General features: G+C 45.9%; 1 protein-coding gene across 2 annotated transcripts in view; it reads left to right on the forward strand.

Moving 5' to 3' along the window:
• Positions 1-456: 456 nt before the first annotated feature.
• The window catches only part of LOC103190178 (hexokinase-2-like), a 28,499-nt gene continuing 5,128 nt past the window's right edge, over positions 457-23,827 (forward strand). The window contains exons 1-15 of one of the 2 annotated variants that reach the window (XM_042341656.1): positions 457-599; positions 1,433-1,539; positions 2,685-2,856; positions 3,122-3,267; positions 5,156-5,275; positions 5,663-5,758; positions 7,046-7,145; positions 7,726-7,909; positions 9,172-9,327; positions 9,761-9,994; positions 12,321-12,625; positions 15,238-15,386; positions 17,803-17,919; positions 20,836-21,085; positions 23,337-23,520. In XM_042341656.1, the coding sequence (XP_042197590.1) occupies positions 1,513-1,539; positions 2,685-2,856; positions 3,122-3,267; positions 5,156-5,275; positions 5,663-5,758; positions 7,046-7,145; positions 7,726-7,909; positions 9,172-9,327; positions 9,761-9,994; positions 12,321-12,625; positions 15,238-15,386; positions 17,803-17,919; positions 20,836-21,085; positions 23,337-23,520 (2,240 nt within the window). In that variant the 5' untranslated portion in view covers positions 457-599; positions 1,433-1,512. The remainder of the gene's footprint in view (positions 600-1,432; positions 1,540-2,684; positions 2,857-3,121; positions 3,268-5,155; positions 5,276-5,662; positions 5,759-7,045; positions 7,146-7,725; positions 7,910-9,171; positions 9,328-9,760; positions 9,995-12,320; positions 12,626-15,237; positions 15,387-17,802; positions 17,920-20,835; positions 21,086-23,336; positions 23,521-23,827) is intronic. The other variant, XM_042341657.1, reaches the window with a different exon arrangement.

A 23,827-nucleotide genomic window follows, 5' to 3' on the forward strand; every position in this document is an offset into this window, starting at 1 on the left:
GCAAGGCTGGCAGTGTAGGGGCAGGATTAGCAGGACAGGGGAAGGGCTGTCAGCATAGGGCGGGGCTGGCTGTTAGGGGCAGGATTGACAGTGTAAGGGCGGGGCTGGCAGTGTGGGGGCGGGGCTGGCAGTGTGGGGGCGGGGCTGGCAGTGTGGGGGCGGGGCTGGCAGTGGGGGGGCGGAGCTGGCAGTGTGGGGGCGGGGCTGGCAGTGTGGGGCGGGGCTGGCACTGTGGGGCGGGGCTGTCAGTAGGGGGCGGGGCTGGCAGTGTGGGGCGGGGCTGTCAGTGTGGGGGCGGGGCTGGCAGTGTGGGGGCGGGGCTGGCAGTGTGGGGGCGGGGCTGGCAGTGTGGGGGGCGGGGCTGTCCAGTGGGGGGCGGGGCTGGCAGTGTGGGGCGGGGCTGTCAGTGTGGGGGGCGGGGCTGGCAGTGGGGGGGCGGGGCTGGCAGTGGGGGGCGGGGCTGGCAGTGGGGGGGCACAGAGGGACCCTCTTGTCTGTGTGCGGCGGATCTTTGGTCAAACGTGAGCCGTCATTGTTGCGTTCGAACCCCGGAACGCGCGGCGGTTTGTTTCCAGAAAGTTCTCCAGAGAGAGCGTCAGGTGAGGGTCTCGGCCGCACGGCCCGAGCTCCACGGGCGTCGCTTCTCTCCCCCGGAGGCGCGCGATGGCGGAGGTGGACAAATGCGGTCTCGGGGGCAGGGACCGAACGTGGGGAAGACCCTGTGGGTCACTTCCCGGCCGGAATACTCCAGTGGCCTCCTGACCGGTCTCCTCGGCTCCACCGCACACGAAGTCCAACCGACTCGAGACCCCGCAGCCCGGACGCTCACCCCCACGACACTCCGTCCCCCGTCACACCAGTCCTCGCCGACCCCACCGCCTCCCGACCCCCCAACGGATCCACCTCGAGACCCTCTCACTCCTTCCCAAGTCCCCTCGTGCCCCTAATTAGACCCAATATACCTTACCTTTGACTCATCTTTTATTCTTTTGACTCCCCTGCGCAGAGGTGTCTGACCGGTATTCAGTGCGGAGATCCGGTTTGTGAGTGCATAGGTGATCACCCACTCACTCTCCTTCTGAACCCTCTGTGACTATGCAGTGACCACCTCCTGAAATGTTCAATCCATGAACTTTTCCGCCTCCCGTACGCTAAGTAGTGACACCACGAGCTCAAGCAGCCGGAGGCACTTTCTACATTGTGCATAGAGCTGTCCGGCCAAATTCCCACACATTTTATGTTATTTTAATATAAATGTTATATATTTTATAACTGTGCACCTCTTTCTCCCTCTGCACCGAATTCCCGCTCTCACCAAATTCCTTAACGGTATTCTCACTCTGTTCCACCTTACTCAATTCCCTCCTCACACTACTGGGCTTTCTGCTCTCTGTTTTTCTGTGTTACTAATGTGTGCTTTCCTTTAATTAAGGCCAAGAATATACTCTCTGCATATTGTCCTCAATTTGTGGAGCTTGTGAAGCGTGTGGTTGAAGGAGAATACATTTCAACATGAGTTTGAAGGGGAATTTTTCTTTGGTGAGCTCACCCATTAACATACAGCATAGAAACAAACCATCCAGGCCTTCAAATCTTTTTGTTTGCTTGCCACCTGATGTAATCCTTGGTATATGCCTGGGGATGGTAGCTCTCTTGCCTTTGAATCAGAAGGTTGTGAGTTCAAGCCCCACGTGTGGACTTGGGATCACATAGTCTGAGCTGAGACTCCAGTTTGGTGCTGGGGATGTCAAAGGTCCTGTCCTTTGGATGAAATGTTAAACCGAGGTCCCATCTGCCTGTTCAGATGGATGTTAAATAGCCCATAGAACTATTTGAAAAGAGCAGGGAGTTTCTTTCTTCTGGAACCATAGCTGTTTGTGAGGCATTGCTGTGTGCAAATTGGTTGCTGCATTCACCTACAAAATACACAGTTACTGCACTTTACAGTAAATCCTGGGAAGTGCTTTGAGAGGTCTTACCGATATAAATGTAGCAATATCAAATGTTATTATTATTAGAAAACAAAAGAACAGAAGTAGCTGGGAACACACAGCAGCTCAGGTTATTATTATAATATTCCTTTTTCTTATATTTTCTCTCCCCACATCAGTATTTACCTGTACCTCCCATTATGCTGCAGGTTCATAATTCCATTATTGCAAACATCAATACATCGCAAATAAATACAAGTACTCATTCTCATCCATATGAAACCTACCACCTGCTGCGTTGACCTCCTTCCCACACAGCTGCTGCCCCTTGCTCTACCGACAGACAAGTCAACCTGTTCTTTTCTGTGGGACTGTCCTGATCCCTCAAAACTGCTATCATCAATTCACTCCTTAAAAAACCCAACTTGATCTTTCAAATTTGATAAATTGCTCACATCTCATCTCAAACCTACCCTTCATCATGCTCACACTCCCCCCGATTTGAGCGTCTACAATCTGTCTCTGCCAGCCCACAGCCCCAACACCTGTCTGTCCACAGCCCCGAGGCAGTGCTTGTCAAAATCACAAATGACATCCTCTCTCTCTATGACCAGAGCTCTCTCTGCCTGCTTGTTTCCTGGCTCAGAGATTCCCTTAGTCTCCATCATTGTGCTATGGGTATGGGGTTGTTTGGGGAGGAGGATTCTCTGGTTAGAATGTGCACCTGTTACTGACTGAAACCCTTTCCTCCAGGTCCATTCGATTCAGCAATACCTTAAACCCTTCCATCTTTCCAAGGAGAAGCTCTTGGATATCTCCAGGCGATTGCTGCGGGAGATGAAGAAGGGACTAAGAAAGGAAACTCACAATGACTCTACCCTACTAATGCAGCCAACCTTCGTCAGGACGAGGCCAGATGGCACTGGTCAGTGTTTCTGTTTTAACATGTGGTGGGCGTGATACTATCACCTGACCCTGTGTAACTAACCCTGTGTGACACTGACCCCGTGTGACTAACCCCAGCATCACTCAGTGACACTCTGCTTGTCAACGTTTCCTGTTGGATCAAAATCTCCTGTCCCATTTTTCTGTGGCTGCTTTTGTCTCATCCTATCTGTTATTGAATTGCTTATTATGTCTGGGGAACTCTTCGATCAGAGTTGTGGTTTTCTGCTCTGTGTTTCTGACAGAAAAGGGAGTCTTCCTAGGGCTCCATCTGATTGAAGTGAATTTCAATATCTTATGGATAAAATTGAATGCCAATGAAAAAGAACTCGTTTTGAAGAAGGAGACGTTTACATTCCCAAAGGAACTCCTACATGGCTCAGGAGAACAGGTATGGCTGTTTAGTGTAGGAAAATTACACAGACGAGCACTTCTGAAAGAACCAGCAGAAAGTTTTTTTTTATCATGTTGAAACTACAAAAGACAACCCACAAATGGTGTGTTGCCTCCCTGGTGCCAGGGGAGAGGATGTCACAGAATGGATGCAGAACATTCTGCAGGGATGGGGAATAGCCAGAAGCTGTGGTCCATGTTGAAACCAATGATAGGAAGGAAAAGTTTCAGAATCTAGGGAGGAGATGAAAGAGCAGAACGTTTAAAGATGTTGACAAAATCTGGGATAAAATAAATTTTCACTTGGAAAAACATGACTTAAAGGACAGCCCACACTGATTTGTTAAAGGCAAATTATTTCTAACTAACAACAATAACAAGAACATTTGTACGGTGCCCTTCACATCAGGAGGACGTCCCAAGGCGCTAGACAATTAGTGTTTCGGACCTGAGCTGGGGAGTGGAGGGCAGGGGTGGAAGGAGGGTGATCAAAGGCCTGGTCGAAGAGTAGGGTCTTGAAGTTGGCAAGGGAGGGGGCGAGACGGAGGGATTGCGGGATGGAGTTCCAGAAGGTGGCTGAAGCTGCACCCGCCAATGGTGGGGTGGGTGAGGCGGGGAACGTGAAGCAGGCTGGAGCCCGCTGAGTGAAAGGAGCGGGCAGATTGGTAGGGCCTCAGGAGGTCGCAGAGGTGGGGGGGAGCAAGGCCATGGAGGACTTTGAAGGTGAGGACCAGGATCTTGAATTGTATCCTCTGTTTGATGGGAAGCCAGTGGAGTCGGGCAAAGATGGGAGTGATACGGTCGCAGAGCCTGGTGCAGGAGAGGACACGGGCTGCAGATTTCTGGATGACCTGCAGCCTATGGAGGGAGAAGTTGGGGAGGTAGACAAGCAATGAGTTTACATAGTCAAGCCTGGATGTTATGAATGCGTGTATGAGGGTTTCGGTGGCCTGCGGTGTGAGGCAGAGGCAGATCCTGGTGATGTTGCGGAGGTGGGGGAAGGCAGAGCGGGTCATGGCATGGATATGGGGTAGAAAGGATAGTTGAGGGTCAAACAGGACACCAAGGTTCTGGACTGGCTTAGTAAGGTGGAGTGTGCATCCTTGGATGGTGATGCTGAGGTGTCGACGTGCTGACAGGAGCTAATGAATTAACTTGAGTGCTTCAATGAAGTTGCAGAGAGGGTTGATGAACTAGTGCAATTGATGTTGTCTGTATGGACTTTCAAAATAACAACAAATTCCATTTGTATAGTGCCTTCCAAGTCGGGGGACATCCCAAGGCACTAGACAGTCAGGGATTTGGAACCGAGCAGGGGGTTGGGATCAGCAGAGGTGGAGGGTAAGGATGGTGGCCGAAGGCACAATCGAAGAGGAGGGTCTTGAGACGTGCCTTGAAGGAATAAAGGGTGGGAGCGAGATGCAGGGACTGTGGGATGGAGTTAGAAAGGGTGGGGTTAGAGAGGCTGAAGTAATACACATTCTGAATAAAATCCAGGATTCGGCCATGCACTCCCGTGGTTTCCAGTTTCATCATGACGGCCTCATGAGGCGATTGCGAGGTGAACGTGCTAACCACTACACTACAGGACTCAAAATGTAGATATCCAACACGCATTGCACCTCAACTCAGCCTTTCCAGTTGGTTTTGGTTTGGGATTTCCCCTCGTTCAGTTATGCTTCCAGTTGAGAAAGAATGATCAGCATGGCACCCTTACATGTGGTCACCTTTAGATAGATGGCCAGAACACATATCACATGATTGAGCTTGATTGATACCACCTCCCCCCGCGCCCCCATGTTCTAGCGCTTTATTGGCATTGTGTAACACTATGTGAAGAATCCTCAACAAGGCAGGTCATCATTCTTGTTCATTTCTGCTTGCAGTACTTTGACTACATCGCTGAATGTCTCGGCAATTTCCTGGAGAAATATGAAATGGAAAGTAAGATCATTCCACTGGGCTTCACTCTTCCCTTTCCCTTCAGACAGACGAGACTTGATGAGGTCAGAAGCTATCAATATGAACTCAATTAGCTGTGAATCACGTGGACAGAATATATTCTGCAATATTCTCCAATATTCTGAAATGCCTATGGAGATGCTGTGTAGTTGAGAGTAGTTTCATCATGTAAATACTGAGTGCCATCTTCTTACTGTAGACCTGTCTTGAGGGGCTGCTCTCTGATGTCTGTCTGGACGGGGCTGCTTTCTGGTGCTGTCTGGTGGGGGCTGCTTTCTAATGTGTGTCTGGGAGGGGCTGGTCTCTGATGTCTGTATGGGTGGGGTTATTCTTTTGAAACATGGGAGCTGCTCTCCCGAGACTTGTTTGAATGGAAATGAACCATGATTTTCTGTTGTGTCATAAACCAATGGATTAAATCGTATTTTCAGGGAATTCTGATCAGCTGGGTCAAAGATTTCAAAGTCAATGGAGTTGAAGGCAAGGACGTTGTTCAACTCCTGCAAGACGCCATTCAACGTAGAGGGGTAAGAAACAGAGCTGCGTGTGATCTGTGTGAAATTTCTCAACTGGGACTTCAGTCACCTCACATCTACTCTTTCCTATCTCCTGCCACGGTCAGTTTTCTACTCTGAAATTGTAAAGCACTTTGAACTTAATAATAATTATAAGCCTTGCATTTCATATAAGTGCCTTATCACGACTCTGAGATGTCTCAAAGCACTTCACAGAATATACTGTAAAGTGAATTGACTGTGTGTTTTGTGGGCGAAACGTGGCAGCCAATTGCATACAGTTGTGGATTGAGTGACTAAATTATTAATTTAAAAAAACTTTTTGAAGGATTGTTACATCCAGAAAAAAGTGGCTCGCTATTCAACTAAAAACCAAGTTACTACTTACTGCTAGGAAAACAGGAGTGTGGAGTAAGGAAACTTGCCCATGGTTTCGCCCTGCCCGGGAATTAAACCCAGATCCTTTCGCTTGCGAGGCGAGTGCTATAACCAATACGCTACATAACTCCACATTTTTCCTGCTTGAAAATGCATTAGTGCCATCTTAGTGATGTGAACAGGGTGGAAACCAGACTAGAAGGGCTTGAGAAGGGAGGGTGAGAAAAGGTGTGAACAAAGTTAGATGGCAGCAACACATTCCAACACTTTAGAAAGGAAGTGTAGGTTTGAGATGGACAGGTAGTTAATGAAATTTGGCAGATCAAGGGTGGGGTTTAGAGGAGAGGTGTGATGACAGCAGTTATCAGGGGGAGCAGGATGGTGCCGAGGGAAGGGGAGATGAGCGGCAGTTGGGAGGTCAGCAGCTGGGTGTGGATGTGGAAGGGGTGGAGGGAGCTGGTCGGTTTCATCTGGAGGATTTTGAAAGATGATGAAGAAAGGTGTGTAGAAAGTGAGCAGTGGCTGGAAGTGTATATAGGGGTTCCAAAGGACATGTGGGAAGGGATGGATGATGGGAGGGAGCAAGAGAAAGAGGCTAAGTGATGCTGTCTATTTTTATTGTGAAGAAGTCCATGACCTGTTAGAATTTGGAATTTGAAGTGAGGATGTAAATGTTTGAGAGCTGCACTGTGGAGATGATGTGTGAAGGAAAACAGGAGCTCGGGTTTGTTTTTTGGCCTCCAGTATAGCATGATATTGACTTTTTTGAGGGAGAGGTGGTAAAAAAGGATAGCTGCATTCCTTCCTGGATTATCCACACTCCAGTTGAAGTTTGTGTAGATGCTGCCAGAGCACACAGGCAATGTATGAGGAGTAAAGAGGAGCTGATTCTGTGACCAAGGTCCTGTTTCTCTGTGACAGGATTACGAAATTGGTCCAGTGGCTGTGCTCAATGACACTGTCGGAGCTATGATGAGCTGTTGCTATGAAGATTCGAACTGTGAGATTGCACTCATTTTGGGTAAGACACTGAACTCTGGGACTCATCAAATGCTGAAGAGAGGGAACAGTTGGTGTCATCCATCATCCAGAGCTGCTTGAAACTGGGAAGCCTTACTTGGCTGGTACATACCCGTCTCTTGTAGTTGCTTCTGTTACATGTGCCATCACATAGTGTATTAAGAAACTGTCCCTCACTCATACGTACAGTGGCAAGGACTGGGTCTTTCTCATCTGGCATCTTCAATAGATGGTTAAATGCTAAATGGTTAAACATGTCATAGCACGGATGTGGGGTTTAAATGATAGTTGAGCATCGAACGAGACACCAAGGTTCCGTACTGACTTATTAAGGTGTAGAGTGCATCCATAAATGCAGATATTGTCAGCGCCTGAGGTGAGGAGGCGATGATTGGAACCAACATTCAATTGGAGAAAGTTTTGTCCAGTTCCTGCTCCAGGGGCACATCATTGCTGCATTTGCTATTTGCGTCCTTGAGAGAGGTGCTGAGTATCTACTTCTCAAAGGCTTTCTGTACATGCAGAATTGCCCAGCTTTTTCCCAACATTGTTCCTCAAATTATTTGTGTCTTCAATTACAGGGACAGGCACAAACGCTTGTTACATGGAGGAGGTGCGTAATATCGAGCTCGTTGAAGGGGATGAAGGACAGATGTGCATGAATATGGAGTGGGGGTCGTTCGGATCAGATGGCTCTCTGAATGATATCCAGACAGAGTTTGACCTGGAGCTGGACAGATTATCCCTGTCACCTGGAGCTCAGATGTGAGTGATCACTGTCACCAGACAGCCAATTTAATTGTGCATTCCTGATTAACATCAGGAGAGCACAACATTCTTGGAGATTTTTTTTTGCCATTAATGTTTTGTGGTGAAAAATTGTATCATATTCACAAACAAAAGTCCATTGCTCCTGCTACTTCACAAGATCACAAAAACCCCTAACAAAGACCCCCCCACTTACTTCCCTTCAGACAATTCTGAATCCACTTCCACCCCTTGCTCGTGATATCCAGTGATCACAGAAGGAGTCTCTCATGTGGTACTTTGTCGAACATCTTTTGGAAATCTATATATGTACTACATCATACTAAATTGGCTGCCACATTCGCCCACAAATCAGTCTCTACTCCACTGGTTTGGGTACTCTTAAGCATGGTGATGGGTATCCTACATGTGTCAGATATCTGGTTGACCCCAAACAAAACAAGCTAGACTTCTCTGGAACTCTATTTCTTCATCTATATTGAACAACCTTGATGTTAGAAACATTCACTAACACTGGGGCCATAACCATTGTTGTTTGGAGAGCTTACTACTGTACTGCTCACAATCACCACATAGACATCCAGCTTCATTGTAAGCTAGTATACCATGGATAATCGTATAATTAGTAAGATTGACTACTTGGCATAGAGCAGGCAGCAAGGATCACAGCTTTTCATTTGCATCTCTTTCCATCAGTTCTATTGAATCTATGAAATGTCAAGATAAATACAACCCTTTCTCCATACATGGACTGTTGTGGTCTTGAAATAAATTGGTTAGTTTGGAGTGACTTTTGTTCAGAATGTGCAGAATTTCTTAATGGGCATTTTATCACCGAAAATTTCCATGAATCAATGGGCCTGTAGTTTGTTTGGCCCATAGATGGACTATTTTGCGCAGTATTCCTAGAGACCAGCACTGCAACTGAATTACATGGAAGCATGGAGATTGTTACAGCATGGAATGAGGACACTCGGCCTAACTGGTCCTTGTAGTTCCACATTAGCCTCACCCCTCCTCATCCATTCTTTATCCATCTATTCCCTTCTCCATCATGTGTGCAACAAGTATAATTTGTCTAAACCAGTTCCAATTATGAGTCTGTAAACTTGCACTGAGATTTGTTCACTTTTTAGAACAAATTGAATTGACGGAGTATTTCTACACATCTACTGTAAAAGTACTCCGCAAATTAGATTCTTGATGCTTGGAATAATGTGATGTGCTTCTGCCCTTTTATTTTGCTCTCGTTGACACAGATTTGAGAAGATGGTGAGTGGCCTGTACTTGGGTGAGCTTGTCCGCCTCATTCTGGTGAAACTGTTGAATGAGAATGTTCTTTTCAATCAAAAGGCAACACCACACCTGATGACCAGATGGAATTTTGAAACTAAGTTTGTTTATGAACTTGAAAGGTAAATTTCTCAGCACAGGCACTGCTTTAAAACTCATGGAAATTTATATTTGCATCAGCCTTTGTGACTGCTATTTTATGTGACAGATGATCTTCAGGAATGAAAAATAATCTCCTCTTGATAACAAAACACTCCCTTAACTAATCACTACCACTATCAATATCCCGGCTACTTCCCATTGCAGAATGTTAATAAGGTCCTCCACTTTATTTGTCGCTCCACTTAACAGATAACTACTCCAGTCACATTCTAGAAATTCATACAATGTAAAATTGATTGGATAACTAGCCAAACTCTGTATAACGATGTTAATGTCAAATGTTGTGTCAGACCTGCTCCTGGAAAGTTGGTATTGATGTGCAGTGTGGGTGTCAGTTCCCTGAGGAAACTTGTCCTTGTCTTTATTTATTCTATTCGCTGTCTTATATTCTAGTGAAAGAACTGGAATTGATAAAGTAAGGCACATCCTGAAGGAGTTTGTACAGGATCCCAGCGAGGAGGACTGTTTGGCTGTGCAGCACATCTGTCACATAGTCTCCCTACGCTCTGTCACCTTGTACGCTGCCAGTCTCACAGCAATCTTAACCAAGATAAAAAATAACAGAAAGCTGAGTCGCTTCAAGGTCGCAGTTGGTGTGGATGGAAACATCTACAAACATAGTCTCAAGTAAGTGACGTTGAGATTTCCTCACACAGTAGGAGTTTCTCCCAATGCCCTGGCCAACAGTCCCTCAGACAACACTGATTGTTCATGGCTGTCCGACACAGTAAAACCCTATGAAGCACTTTGAGACATCTCCTGACGTAAAAGATGTTACAACACAAGGATTATTCACAAAATTGGTCGAGATCAATGGTTTGAAAACTGCATCACTGTCTGAAGGTTTCAGTTTACTCACTCTCTCACTCACCCTCTCACTCTCTCAATCAATCTTTCGCTCTTTCAATGAATCACTCACTCACGCACTCTCTCAATCACTGTCTCACTCATCGTCTCATTCACTCATAAACACGGACACACGCGCAAGTGAGACAGACATACTCACTCTCAATTGCTCACTCAATCACACCCTCACTCACAGACACAGATGGACACACACTGACTCACATACTCATTCGCACGCACTCACTCAATCACCCATACGCACAAGTGAGAGGACCTGGGTTTGATTCCCGGGGCAGGAAAAACCTTAGGCAAGTTTCCTTACTCCACACACACTTTTGTTTACCTAGCAGCATCTAGAAAGCCGCTTGTTGAAAACAAAAACAGATTTCGCTGGGAACACTCAGCAGGTCAGGCAGCGTCTATGGAGAAAGGAAAGTGAGTCGGCGTTTCGGGTCCATGACCCTTCATCAAAACTGGTGAATGTTGGGAGGGAGAGGCCTTTAAGGGCTAACAGAGAGGGGGGAGGCAGGGCAAGGAAGACAAAGGAGAAAATGGGGTAGAGGACAGGGGATGATGGGTTAAAGAAGTGTTAATGATGCAGAACAAAGGGGGGATTGCAACAAAGCAGGAGAATAGAGGTGTTAATACTGCAGAACAAAAGGGGAAAAAGAACTTGGAACAAAACAGGCAGATCAGGGAGAGAAAAGGTGTGTCTGGGACCAAGATGTGGTAATGGTCACATAAGAGGGGGAGGGGAAGGTGAGCTGTTATGGTCTGAAATTGTTGAAATCAATATTGAGACCAGAGGGCTGTAAGGTCCCTAGCAGATAAATGAGGTGCTGTTCCTCAAGCTTGTGCTGTGGCTCATTGGAACAGTGTAGTGGACCATGGATGGAGAGGTCAGAGTGCGAGTGGGAGGGAGAGTTGAAGTGGCAAGAAACCAGAAGCTCAGGGTTGTGCTTGCGGATAGAATGGAGGCATTCGGCAAATCGGTCACCCAATCTGCGTTTCGTCTCCCCATTGTAGAGGAGACCACAGAGAGATCGCTATATATGCTGCTTGACCTGCTGAGTGTTCCCAGCGACTTCTGTTTTTATATTCAGATTTCCAGCATCTGCAGTATTTTGTGTTCCCGCTTGTCAGTTGATTGGCGGATTGCTTTTCGGGGGTAAGAATTGCTTCAAAATAATAATAATGTGGTCACTCAATCCACGACTGTTTGTGGGACACTGCTATGTGGAATTGGCTGCCACATTTCGCCCATATAACACACAGTCATTACACTTTATGGTATATCCTGTGAAGTGGTTTGAGACGTCTCATTGACGTGATAAGACTATATCAAATGCAAGGATTATTATTATAAGTTGCCTTTTATACTTCTTGCTCTATTGAATGGTACTACAGTTTAAATGGGTAGAAAATCCTATAATCAGAAAATGAAAAGGACCTGGAGGTCCTGATCGATAATAAATTGAAGCTATTCCAACTGTCCTTGGTAGCAGTGAGTATGGTAAACCAGATGCTGGGTTGTATTAAAAGGACAATATTGAGCTAAAGTAGTGGGGTAATCCTGCCACTTTATAAATCACTGGTGCAACCGCACTTGGAATATTGTGTGCAGTTCTGGTCACCGCAATATAAAAAGGACATTGCAGCGATTGAGAGGATACAGAGGAGGGCAACCAAAATGATAGAGCGGTTGGAGGAACTGAACTACGAGGAGTGATTAGGTAAACTGGGCATGTTCACACTGGAGAAGAGAAGGTTGAGGGGCGATATGATTACGGTTTTTAAGATTTTGAAGGGACAAGATAATGTATACCATTCAAAGAAATGAGGAAGACCTAAAGATAGGTATCTATCTGGCCCCTTCACACTATTTCCCTATGTTCAATTCCTCATATCTTATTTCTCCTTCACCTTTTGTTGTGATAATGGTCTCACGTAATTCATGCTGAGTTGTGCTACTCACCAAGAAACTCACAAGGGAATTCCTAATAGCTCTTGTTGGGTTTCTATCCCGAAAAACACAGACTCACTTTCTATCAAACAATCCTATGTCCAGCAATATATTCAGCTGTTTTGTCCCTTGTTTCTGTATCAGGTTTCAAATTACACTGAATGCTGCCATTAAATTGCTGTCTCCAAATGTTGAGGTCAATTTTCTTCTCTCTGACGATGGTGGTGGTAAAGGTGCAGCAATGCTTATAGCTGCGGACACCCGTTTCTCTGCCCAGCGTCTTGAGATCAACAAGATCCTCTATCAATTCAAACTAAGCCAAGAGCAGCTCAACGATATGAAGCAAAGGATGAGGAAGGAGATGGAAATGGGTCTAAAGGCAAAGACCCATGATATGAGCTCAATTGCTATGTTGCCATCATTCATACGCACTTTACCTGATGGCTCAGGTGAGCTCCTTTCAGATATTTTCTTTGCTGAAGTTTTCAAATCCTTTACAACTGTGGAAGGAAACCTTAAATGGGATAGAAAAAGTAAACTCAGAACAATACATTTGGGTGCACCAAGACAATAGAACAAAAGGACAAAGGTTTTGGGATGTAATGGGCAATTTCAGACAAACACCAATTTGTTCTATGGCTGAGCACAGACTCACTTCTATGAAATGATCCATAGAAGAAATGATTCATCTGTTTTTTGTACCTTGTTTTTGTGTTTATCTGTGATGGGAATACAGTAGAGTGGGTGTTGTGGAAGAATGCTATTAGATGGGCCAATTAATCTTGTGACAGCATCAATCTACACAGTTGCACACTTCACCTCACGAAGCAGTGTGGAATCTCGATGATTTGTTCTATTCTCAACTGCCCTTTGAAACCGGACATCCATACTCTGACCCATTCAGCCTTTTCCAACCTCCACAACATTGCCAGCCTCCCCCACTACCTCTAACCTTGGGCCCCCAAGACACTTGTCCATGTTTTCATCATGAACCTTATCAAATGCCTTCTGAGAGTCCTTATAGATGACATCCATAGACACTCTTATTCACCATGTTAGTGACCTCCACAGAAATTCTATCCGATTTGTCAGACATAATCTACCCTTCACAAATCCTGTGGAGTTCTGTACCCTAGTGGTTAGAGCACTTGCTCCGCAAGTGAAAGGACCTGGGTTTGATTCCCAGTCAGGGCGATACATTGTGCAAGTTTCCTTAGTCCACGCTCTTCTGTTTACCTAGCAGTAAGTAGGAACCTGATTGTTGCACAATTGGTGGATCGCTTTTCAGGGGGTAATAATTGCTTCAAAAAATAATTATAATAATAATTTGGTCACTCGATCCACGCCTGTTTGTGGGACACAACTATGCGCAATTGGGAATACCTTCGCCTCTGAATTAGAAGGTTATGGGTTCAAGACCCACTCAAGCAGAGAGCGCAGCAGAGCGAGGACATACCTGAGTGAGGACGGACCAGGGAATTCTGTGCAGGAATTTGGTGAGAGTGGGAATTCGGTACAGAGGGGGAAAGAGATGCATCATTGTAAAATATATGGTATTTATGTTAAAATAATATAAAACATGTCTGGGAATATGGCAGGGCAGCTGAGACCAGTTGGATGCACAATGTGTGATAAATCAGAACTTCCAGGATGCTTTGTGTGCTCTGGACAGACACGAGTGTAGGAAGTGCCTCCAGCTGCTCGAGCTTGAGCTCAGGGTTTCTGAGCTGGAAGAGAGGCTGGTGTCACTATACAGCATACGGGAGGCTGAAGAGTTAATGGATCGAACATTTCAGGAAGTGGTCACCCCATAGCCACAGAGGGTTCAGGAGAGTAAGTGGGTGACCACCTGGCATTCTAGGCAGAGGGGATGGGTAGTACAGAAATCGCCTGAGATTGTGGCACTCACAAAACCGGTTCTCTGTACTGAATACCGGTCAGGGTGATGACACCTGGGGAGAGGAGTCAAAAATAAATGGATGCACAGGAGCACACAGGGAAGAGTGTCAATGCAGTTGTCATTGGAAACACAACAGTGAAAGAAGTAGACAGGTATTTCTGCAACCAATGACATGACTCTTGCATGGTAAGTTGCCTCCAGGAGGAGAGTAGGACCTCAAGGTGGTGACTGCCGGATTACTCCCAGTACCTAGTGCAAGTGAATATCAAAACAGCAGGATCATGCATAGCTAGATAAATGGTACAGAAAGGAGGGCTTCAGGTTGCTGGAACATTGGGACGAGTTCTGGGGCAGGTGGGACCTGTACAAGGTGGATGGGTGACAGCTGAACAGCGCTGGGACCAATGTTCTCACAGGGAGGTTAACTAGTGCTGTGTGGATAGGTTTAAACTAATTTCAAGGGGGAAGGGAATCATGATGTAGCGTCAGAGAAGAGAAACAAGTTACAGAGAGGACTGGGAGAAACGAATAGCAATGCAATATGGAGTAATCCAGAAAAGGATAGATTAGATGGTGGAGAAATGCAAAGCTGACTCAGTTGGTCTTGGAGCGCATGCGTGTAAATGCACGGAGTGTGACAAATAAGGTTGGTGAGCTGCAGGCTCAAGTTGCCACATGGGGTTATGATGTAGTGGCAATAGCGGAGACCTGGCTCAAACAACGGCAGGAATGGGAGCTGGATATTCCTGTCTACAATGTATTCAGGAGGGATAGGGAAAGAAAATATGGAGGGAGGAATGGAAATATTGATTAAAGACATGGTTACGGCCCTGGAAAGGGACGAGGTGTTGGAGGGTCCAAAAACAGAATCTATTTGGTTAGAGTTAAGCAGCAGAAAAGGAGCTGTTACTCTGTTTGGTGTATGCTATAGGCCATCAAATAGTGGGAAGGAGATAGACGAGCAAATCTGCAAGCAGATTTCCAAAAGATGCAAAATTGATTAAAGACACAGTTACATTCCTGTACACAATTGGGCTGCCTCATTCGTCCACAAATGTACAGTAAATCTTGTGAAGCATTTTGGGGCGTCCTCCTGACGTCAAAGGAGCTACACCAAAAGCAATGTTTTCTTTTATTATTATTTCCACACTGATTTTGCAGAGCAAGGCACCTTCCTGGCACTACATCTGGAAGATTTTGATGTACGTATTCTACAGATGCATATTCCCAGTGACGATGAGGAAGAAATAGAAATGGTGACTACGACCTACAGTATTCCTCAGGATATGATTCAAGCCACTGGAGTACAGGTACTGACAGGCTAACAAGTTCATTTAGGTCCTTACACCACAAAATACATGCATAGTAACTGCTTACAGTTAGCCAATGCCATTCTTGTAAAATAAATATCTTAAAGTGAGTTTTAGAACAAGGTCAATTAGAAATGAAATAATCCATTAAGTATCCAAGTAACGCGTGTTGACAAAAAATATTGTAGAAACAGCAACGGTTGGGTGGCCATTTAATTTGCAACAAGAAGGAATTAAAGCCAGGATTCTTTAAAATATACAGAGGATTATTAGGACTTGGAATGATCTATATAGAATACACTATATATATAGAATATATAGATACACTCAGCAGGTTAGGCAGTATCTATGGAGAAAGGAAAGTGAGTTAACATTTCAGGTCGATGATCTTTTGTCAGTTCTGATGCTTGCCGGGTACTTGTCCAGCTAGCACCACCATACTCATGCGGGCTTTGGTTTGCAGGGTTAACAGGAGCTGAGTGGGATAATTCTCTGCCATCAGTGATTGGTCTGCCCTTCCAAGTCCTGATGAATTAGGCCGGCTGTGCTGTCATCAGCAGTGCCCTGGAATACTGGGGATATGCCTGGCTCAGGAACCGGACTACCAAGTCAGCCACAAAGGGTTGGTTCGATTCCAACCTTCCGTTGCCAATCATGTCATCCTGGAGCCAGTTCACCTCCCACCCCACCCAAGGAGGAGAGTCACCAGTTGGTCTTTAGACATCTGAAAAGCAGGGGGTTGACCCCTCACCAGGTGGATGTTAGGAACCAGGAACTTCCTGCGAGCTTCCTGGTGGGCAACATAACTCAGCATGAAATAATAATAATAATAATCCTTGTCGTGTTTTATCACATTTTCGAGATGTCTCAAAGTGCTTCACAGAATATACTGTAAATGAATTAGCTTATATTTTGTGGGTGAAACGTGGCAGCCAATTGCGCACAGCAGAGTTCCATGAACGTGGACTTAAGTGACCAAATTATTATTTTTTTTGAAGGAATCATTATCCCTGGAAAAGCGATCCGCCAATCCACTGACAACTGGGTTTCTACTTACTGTTGGGTAAACAGAGGTGTCTGGAGTAAGGAAACTTGCCCAACATTTCGCCCTGCCAGAATTTGAACCCAGGTCTCTTGCTTGCGAGACGAGTGCTCTAACCACTGAGCTACAGCTACAGGACTCCATAATGTGTGAGAGCTACCACGGAATTCCTAGTTTGGTTTGGAAACTCTTTAGCACGCTGATGGTTTTCTGTGTGTATCGAACACCAGCTGACCACCCAAAAAAAATTGTCCAATAAAAGAGTTTCTATAAACAAAGTGATTTCTGTGCCGTATGGTACAACAAATGCCAGAGGATCTTTAACATTCTCCTGAACAGGCAGACAAGACCTCTGTCTAACATCTCATTTGAATTATTGAACCTCCAGAGATAGATTGTAGTGTAACCTATGGATGGGTTAGAATTTACCAAAGGGGAAGAGATCTAAGGGCATTACTTGACTCATCTCGATGTGAGGCAGCAATAAACAAGGCAAACAGGATGCTGAATCAGTTCATATCCTCTGGCTGTACAGTGCTCTGCACAAGTCTTACTGAGAATACAGCATCCACTTCCGGTCAACAACAACAACAAAATTAAATTTGTAAAGTGCCTTTCACGTCGGGAGGATGTCCCAAGGCCCACTGGACAATCAGTGTTTCAGACCCGAGCTGGGGGTCGGGATTGGGGAGGGTAGAGTCTGGGGGGGATGGAGGGTGGTTGAAGAGGTGGGTCTTTCAGATGGGTATTGAAGGAGACGGATGGACTGCGGGATGGAGTTTCAGAGGGTGGGGGCAGAGTGGCAGAAGACCACTGCAACATGAAGAGGCCCTAGAGGCTGTGCAGGGATAACAGTGAGGATCATCCTCAGTGTTAGAGGAATGAGCTGTGAGTAACAACTAGTCAAGCTGCCGATCTTCAGTCTTGAGTGAAAACTATTCAGTGATACAGGTGTATAATATTTTGAATGGGATTGAAAAAGTAAAACCAGATCATTCCTGTCAGATATGCTCAGACAGTATCTCATCTGGGTTCAATTCCAGGCAGGGCGAAACCTTGGGCAAGTTTCCTTACTCCACACGCCTAATAATCCTCAAAAAAAAACAATAATAAATTGGTCATTTTCAATCCATGACTGTTTGTGGGACACTGCTGTGCGCAGTTAGCTGCCGCGTTTCGCCCACAAATATACAGTCAATTCACTTAACAGCATATTCTGTGAAGCGCTTTGAGACTTCTAGAAGAGGCCGAATGGCCTCTTTCTATGCTCTTATGCTCTTGGATTCAATGACAGAATATTATTCATAGCTGTTCACGCTTCATTCATTTATCTGTAATAACAATCTTCTTTGTACACTGATTTATTATTCCCAGCTCTTTGATCATGTTGTGGATTGCATCGATGACTTTCTGCAAAAGAATAATATTAAGGGATCTCTGCCGGTGGGATTCACGTTCTGTTTCCCCTGTAAACAGACCAAACTGGACGAGGTGAGGCTGGATATGTGTATTATTTACAGATGAAGTGATGAATTATATAATGAGAGGATAAGCTGTAGTGAGAGTGATAGCACATGGGTTCGGCGGATTCTGTCATATCTGGACTTATCACCAACAGCTCAGATATCTCCGGTCTATTCATCATGGACGAGGCCTGCTCAGACCATTTCCTCGTCTCCCTTTCCTCTCGTGTGCCTCTCCCCTCCATCGAGCCTTCACAATTGCCCTCTTATATTTAGACCTCCTGTTTTTCTGGCCTTCCACTCACAGAAACCCTGATGCAGCCATCAAGCTGCTCCATGATTGCCTCACCTCCACCTTCAACTCCCTTGTCCCCCTGAAATCTAGGTCCGTCTTCAAACCCAACCATTCCCCCTGGTACAATAGCCATCTCTGCTCCCTAAAATCATTAACCCGGTTTTTCGAGCACAGGTGGCAGAAAACCAGCCTCACAGTTCATCTCCAGCTGTGGCTCGAGCATCTTCACACCTACTTTGCTCCCTCTTGCAAGCAAAAACTGTGTACTGGATATAAATAAAAATAACTCCAAAATCCTATTCTCCACCATCCACCACCTCTTCCATGTGCCCCCTCAAGCACCCTCAATCATTACATCAAACGCCAAGTGTGAAGAGGTCATGGTCTCCCTTATGTCTAAAATAGAAAACATCCACCTGGCAGCCGTGGTCTCAACAGTCCCCCACACCCCATTCTGTCTCCTTCACCAGCCCCTCAGCACCCCCAGCCCCCACCACGGCCCCCATCCTACCCTCCTTTGCCCCCATCTCTCCTTGCTCTCATCCTCCATCATCCTGATCAAACCCACTGCCTGCTGACTCAACCCCCTTCCTACCCAACTGCTGATTACCCAGCTCCCCATCCTCTGCCCACTGCTGGCAGACACCATTAATCAGTCCCACTCCCACTCAAAACCGCCATCATCACCCCCACTCCTTAAAAAAAACTACCCTCAGCCCCTTCAATCTCTGGCACTACCACCCTATCTCAAATCTACCTTTCCTGGCCAAAGCTTTGGAATATGTTGTTGCTAACCAACTTCACGCACACCTCTCCCTCCATTCCCTACTCAAACCCCTCTAGTCCGGTTTCCCCCCTGACCACAGTACAGAGACTGTGCTTGTGAAAGTCACAAAGAGTGTCCTCTCTATCTGTGACCAGGGCTCCCTCTGTCTCCTCATCCTCCTGTTCCTCTCCCTCCCCAGTCGATCACGCCATCTTCCTCCACCGTCTCTCCTCCATCATGTACCTCAGTTGGACCGCACTCGCTGGGTTCGAGTCCTACCTTACAAACCGCCAGCACTATATTTCTGCAAATGTTTTTTCTTCTTGCCCCCGCCCGGTCACCTGCAGGGTATCCCAAGGCTCCATCCTTGGCTCCCTTTTCTTCCTTATCTATATGTTCCCTCTCGATGATGTCATCTGCGGACACAGGGTTAACTTCTACATGTCTAGAAGACGTGAAAAGCACTATATCAAATGCAAGGATTATTATTATATGTATGCGGATGACACTCAACTCTACATCTCCTCTTCCAGCTGCGGCCCCCAGTCCTCTGATGTTCCGTCAGCTTGTTTGACAGACATTAAGGCCTGGATGAGCGCAAATTTCTTGCAGTTAAACATCAACAAGACGGAAGCCATACTTCTTGACTCCCGTCGACGTCTTCTGTCCAGTAGTTCCAATCTCCTGAACCTTCCCGATCTGTTCTTAAAACTCTTTGAACCCGCGCCCATCTTAAGCGTCAGGTTCGATCGACAGTTATTCTTCTCCCCCCACATCCGGTCCCTGACCAGGAACGCATTCCTCCGCCTCCACCACATTGCCGGTCTCCGACAATACCTTACTCCACAAGCAGCCAAACCTTTGTCCACGGCTTTGTCACCTCTCGGCTGGACGGTCTCTCCTTCACTATTCACAAAATGCAATTCATCCAAAACTCCGCCTCCCGCATTCTCACCCTTGCCAAACTTCACTGGCTCCCTGTCACAGAGCAAATTGACTTCAAGATCCTCACTCTGGTGTTTAAATACCTTCATGCCATGGCACCACGCTATCTCTCCAACCTCTCTCTCCTCACAGCACAGCCCGCTGCCTCCGCTCTACTGGCTCCGACTCCTCCTGGTCCCTTGAATCCTCCACTCCACCATCGATGGCCGTGCCTTCACCCACTACTATGGAACTCTCTCCCTTAATCCTTTCACTTTGCCCCCTCTTTCCCAATTTTCAGGTTGCACTTGAAGACTCTTTCTTCGACCATGACTTTGGTCACTTTCCTGGCTTGGCATCGGGCTCCACTATTGTTAAACGCTCCGCGATGCCACCCAGCATGGAGTGCGCTATATAAATGCAAGCTATTGTTGTTAGAGGCAAATGTTGTTTTAAGTAAGTTGTAGTCCATTGAGTTAGAGAAAGCAGCACACAAGTCCATCAGTTTCTGTTATTACTATTTTTTACCCAGAGAGTTGTTATGGTCTGAAATGCACTGCCTGAAAGGGTAGTGGAAACAGATATGATAATAGCTTTCGAAAGGGAATTTGATAGGTACTTAAAAAGGAAAAGTGTGCAGGGCTATGGGCGTAAGATCGGGGGAGTGGGACAAGTTGATAGCTCTTTCAAGGAGCTTGTACAGGTATGATGGGGCGAATGGCTTCCTGTGGTGTAAAATTCAAAGTTCCTATGATAATCATGGTTACAGTCAACCCTCCCCTTTTCGCCCAGCTAGGCGCCATGCTCATTGATCGTTCTGAGACACTACCCTGAGTGAAAGGCGCTGTGAATGTAAGTTGTTGTTGTTAAGCGTGGTGCTGGGTTTCTGCATGTGTCAGACACCCATCTTACCAATAAAAAGATTTTGATTAGTTTAATTATTGTTCTCTGCTATGTAGGGTTTTCTCATAAAATGGACCAAGGGATTCAAGATGACAGGCTGTGAAGGGAAGAATGTGGTGGCTCTACTGCAAGAAGCCATTGCCCGCAAAAATCATTATTTTCGTCAAATGCATCAAATTAAAAACGAGCCTGATAAGTTACCCAGGACCATTGAAGTGCGAATTGTTGCTCTCATAAATGACACAGTTGGAACAATGATAACTTGTGCTTATGAAAACCCAAAGTGTGAAGTTGGTGTCATTATGGGTAAACACTCTTTTAAACAAGTCATTAATCGCAGATTATAAAAATAATAACCTGGCATTTGACATAGCACCATTCAAGTTGGGAGAACGTCTCAAAGCGCTTCACAGGGTACACTATAAACTAGTTGTAGGCAAATGACAGAAGAATTTTAATCTTAAACCCCTCCTTCAGGTCTTCCTCATTTAAATTGCTTCACATTTTTGCAGATATACTTTATAGCTATTGCTAGAATTGACTTCTGGAAAATTTCCTGTCAAATGACCCACTAGAAACTGTCCTCCTTGGGGCGCGGTACACAAGTGGGGTCTCCTTGGAGATGAACTTGCTCCAAGGTGATGTGTTTAATAATGGAATTTGGTATTCCAGTTCCTGAGCCAGACGGGACCGCACTACTCTAGGGCACTGCCGATGACAGCCCAGCCTGGCTCATCGACAGGACTTAGAAGGGCTGGCCACTGGGGACAGGGATTCTTCTGACTCAGCTCCTGTTAACCCTGGAAGGCAAAGCCCTAATGAGTAGGGTGGTCCTAGCTGGACAAGCAATGGGCAAGCTTGATGGCCAATGCTGTCCCTAAGCCTTGGCTTGTGCCAACCTGCACCTAAAACACTCTGGAATTAGGTTCAATAGAAAATACGAAATAACATTTGTATAGCGCCTTTCACGTCAGGAGCATAGTTCCCTCCAGGAAAAGAGTGCACATTCCATTCCGATAAATATCTTGGAAATTTACATGTATATGTGAAATGCATGGTGCTCAGTTTGATTTAATTACTCTTAATCATCTTGATGGGTGTGTCAGGCACTTGACTGACCAAACCAAATGCATAAGAGACCCGGTGTGGAATGTGGAATTTGAAGGACAGTTGAAAGTTGACCAAGGATCCAGGCTAGCTCCATGAGGTGTAGAGTGAAACCATGTTGATTTATGCTGTCAGCACCTGAGGTGAGAAAGCACTGGTGGCAACCAAGCAAGAGGGCTTCGGTCTTGTTGATATTCAACTGGAGAAAGTTGGCTCTCACCCAGGACTTAACAGACAGTCCATCAGGTCAGCAGTGGTCCTGGAATCAAGGGTGGAGGCAGAGAAATACAGTTGGGTCATTCACATACATGTGGAAGCTAACTGCATGTCTGCAGATGCCATTGCTGAGCGGGAGTAGATCGATATTGAGCGGATTGAGGATAGAGCTCTGAGGAATGCTGCACATAACGGTGCAGGAAGAAAGAGGAGAAGCTGTTGGAGGAGACAAAATGTAGACAATAGGATAGGTAAAACCAGGAAAGGCCAGATAGGGTTGCACCTGTCTTACCAAATATATACACATGTTTTGCACAAAGTTTAGCAAAAGCTAGGTCTTGGAGACACCAGGTAGTGCTTTGGGTCCTCGTTGGACCAGATGTTGGAAGCTTGCCAGACAATGCTCACAATGGCAAGCTATGGAGTTAACATAACATCTGGAGTCTATCCTAAAACCCTATAACTTGCCACTAAGAGCGCTTCCCGTGTCTTGTCCAATGAGGACCATCCTACCCATTAGTGCTTGGTTTGGAGAGTTAACAGGAGCTCAAAGGGAAGAATCCCTGTTCCCAAATGACAGGTCGGCCCTCTAAGTCCTGCTAATGAGCCAGACTGCTGGGCTGTCAGTACCAGTTCCCTGGAGTACTGTGGACCGGCCTGGCTACCAGTGCCTTGAGACATCCTCCTGAGATGAAAGGCACTATATCAATGCAATTTGTTGTTGACTGAGGTACCGGAATGCAGGCTACTACAGAGGATGGGCATATTTCCAATGTTCTTTGGTCAAGCACATCATGGAGTTGGCTGTTTTTCTACCAAAAGGACATAACCTGATGACCAAACCTTGGAAAGTTTTGTAGTGGGTTTGCTAGAGCCAAGGTCAGACTATTACCTAGTGTACTGCTGGAGTTTAACCAGCTAAAGCCGCACAGCTAGCCATTGTAAACTTTGGTTTCAAGGTTAAGAGGAGCAGAATTAGAAGAGTCACAGCCTCAGAACTAACACAGCTTCAATCTCAAACAAAAGCAAATTCCAGAGTTTTCTCTCTCATTTCAAAGCTCTGTTGTGAGTTTCAAAATGGAAGAAGAGGCTTGAAGGATATGAGGCTAGAGTAGGGCAGTGGAACTGAATGAACAGCTAGTTCTGGGAGCCACTGAACACTTGATGGAAATGGCCTTTTTCTGCTCTGTAAATTTCTATGATTCTGTATGACAATCTCACACTGTGTCTGCAGGAACCAACACCAACGCATGTTACATGGAGGAGATGAGGAACATTGAGATGGTGCCTGGTGACGAAGGACAAATGTGCATCAATATGGAGTGGGGAGCGTTTGGGGACAACGGTTGTCTGGAAGACTTTGTCACATCAACTGACAAACAATTGGATAGATATTCTCAGAACCCAGGACAACAAACGTAAGAAATTCTGCCAAAACTTTCTCCCTGATTAAAGTCTCAATCCATAAGGTGCTTGTTGTAATGAGAGATAACATGCTTTGTCTTAAATGGGCAACTTCATCCACTACTGGATGCTCTGCTTCTGTCACTTGTATATTGGAGAGAGCTGCAACTGATGGTCCAAGAGATTGCTGGCTTGAATCCCACACTATGCTGCCTCTGCTGGTCTCAGCTGGGGCTCCATGGGAGAGGTTAAACTGACCACTGCTTTCCAAGGTTAAGGAAAGTCAGAGTTTCTGCTGGTCAAGCATTCCTGAACCTATGT

Source organism: Callorhinchus milii, unplaced genomic scaffold (genome assembly GCF_018977255.1).
Source record: "Callorhinchus milii isolate IMCB2004 unplaced genomic scaffold, IMCB_Cmil_1.0 Scaffold17, whole genome shotgun sequence".
Classification (NCBI taxonomy): Eukaryota; Metazoa; Chordata; class Chondrichthyes; order Chimaeriformes; family Callorhinchidae; genus Callorhinchus; species Callorhinchus milii.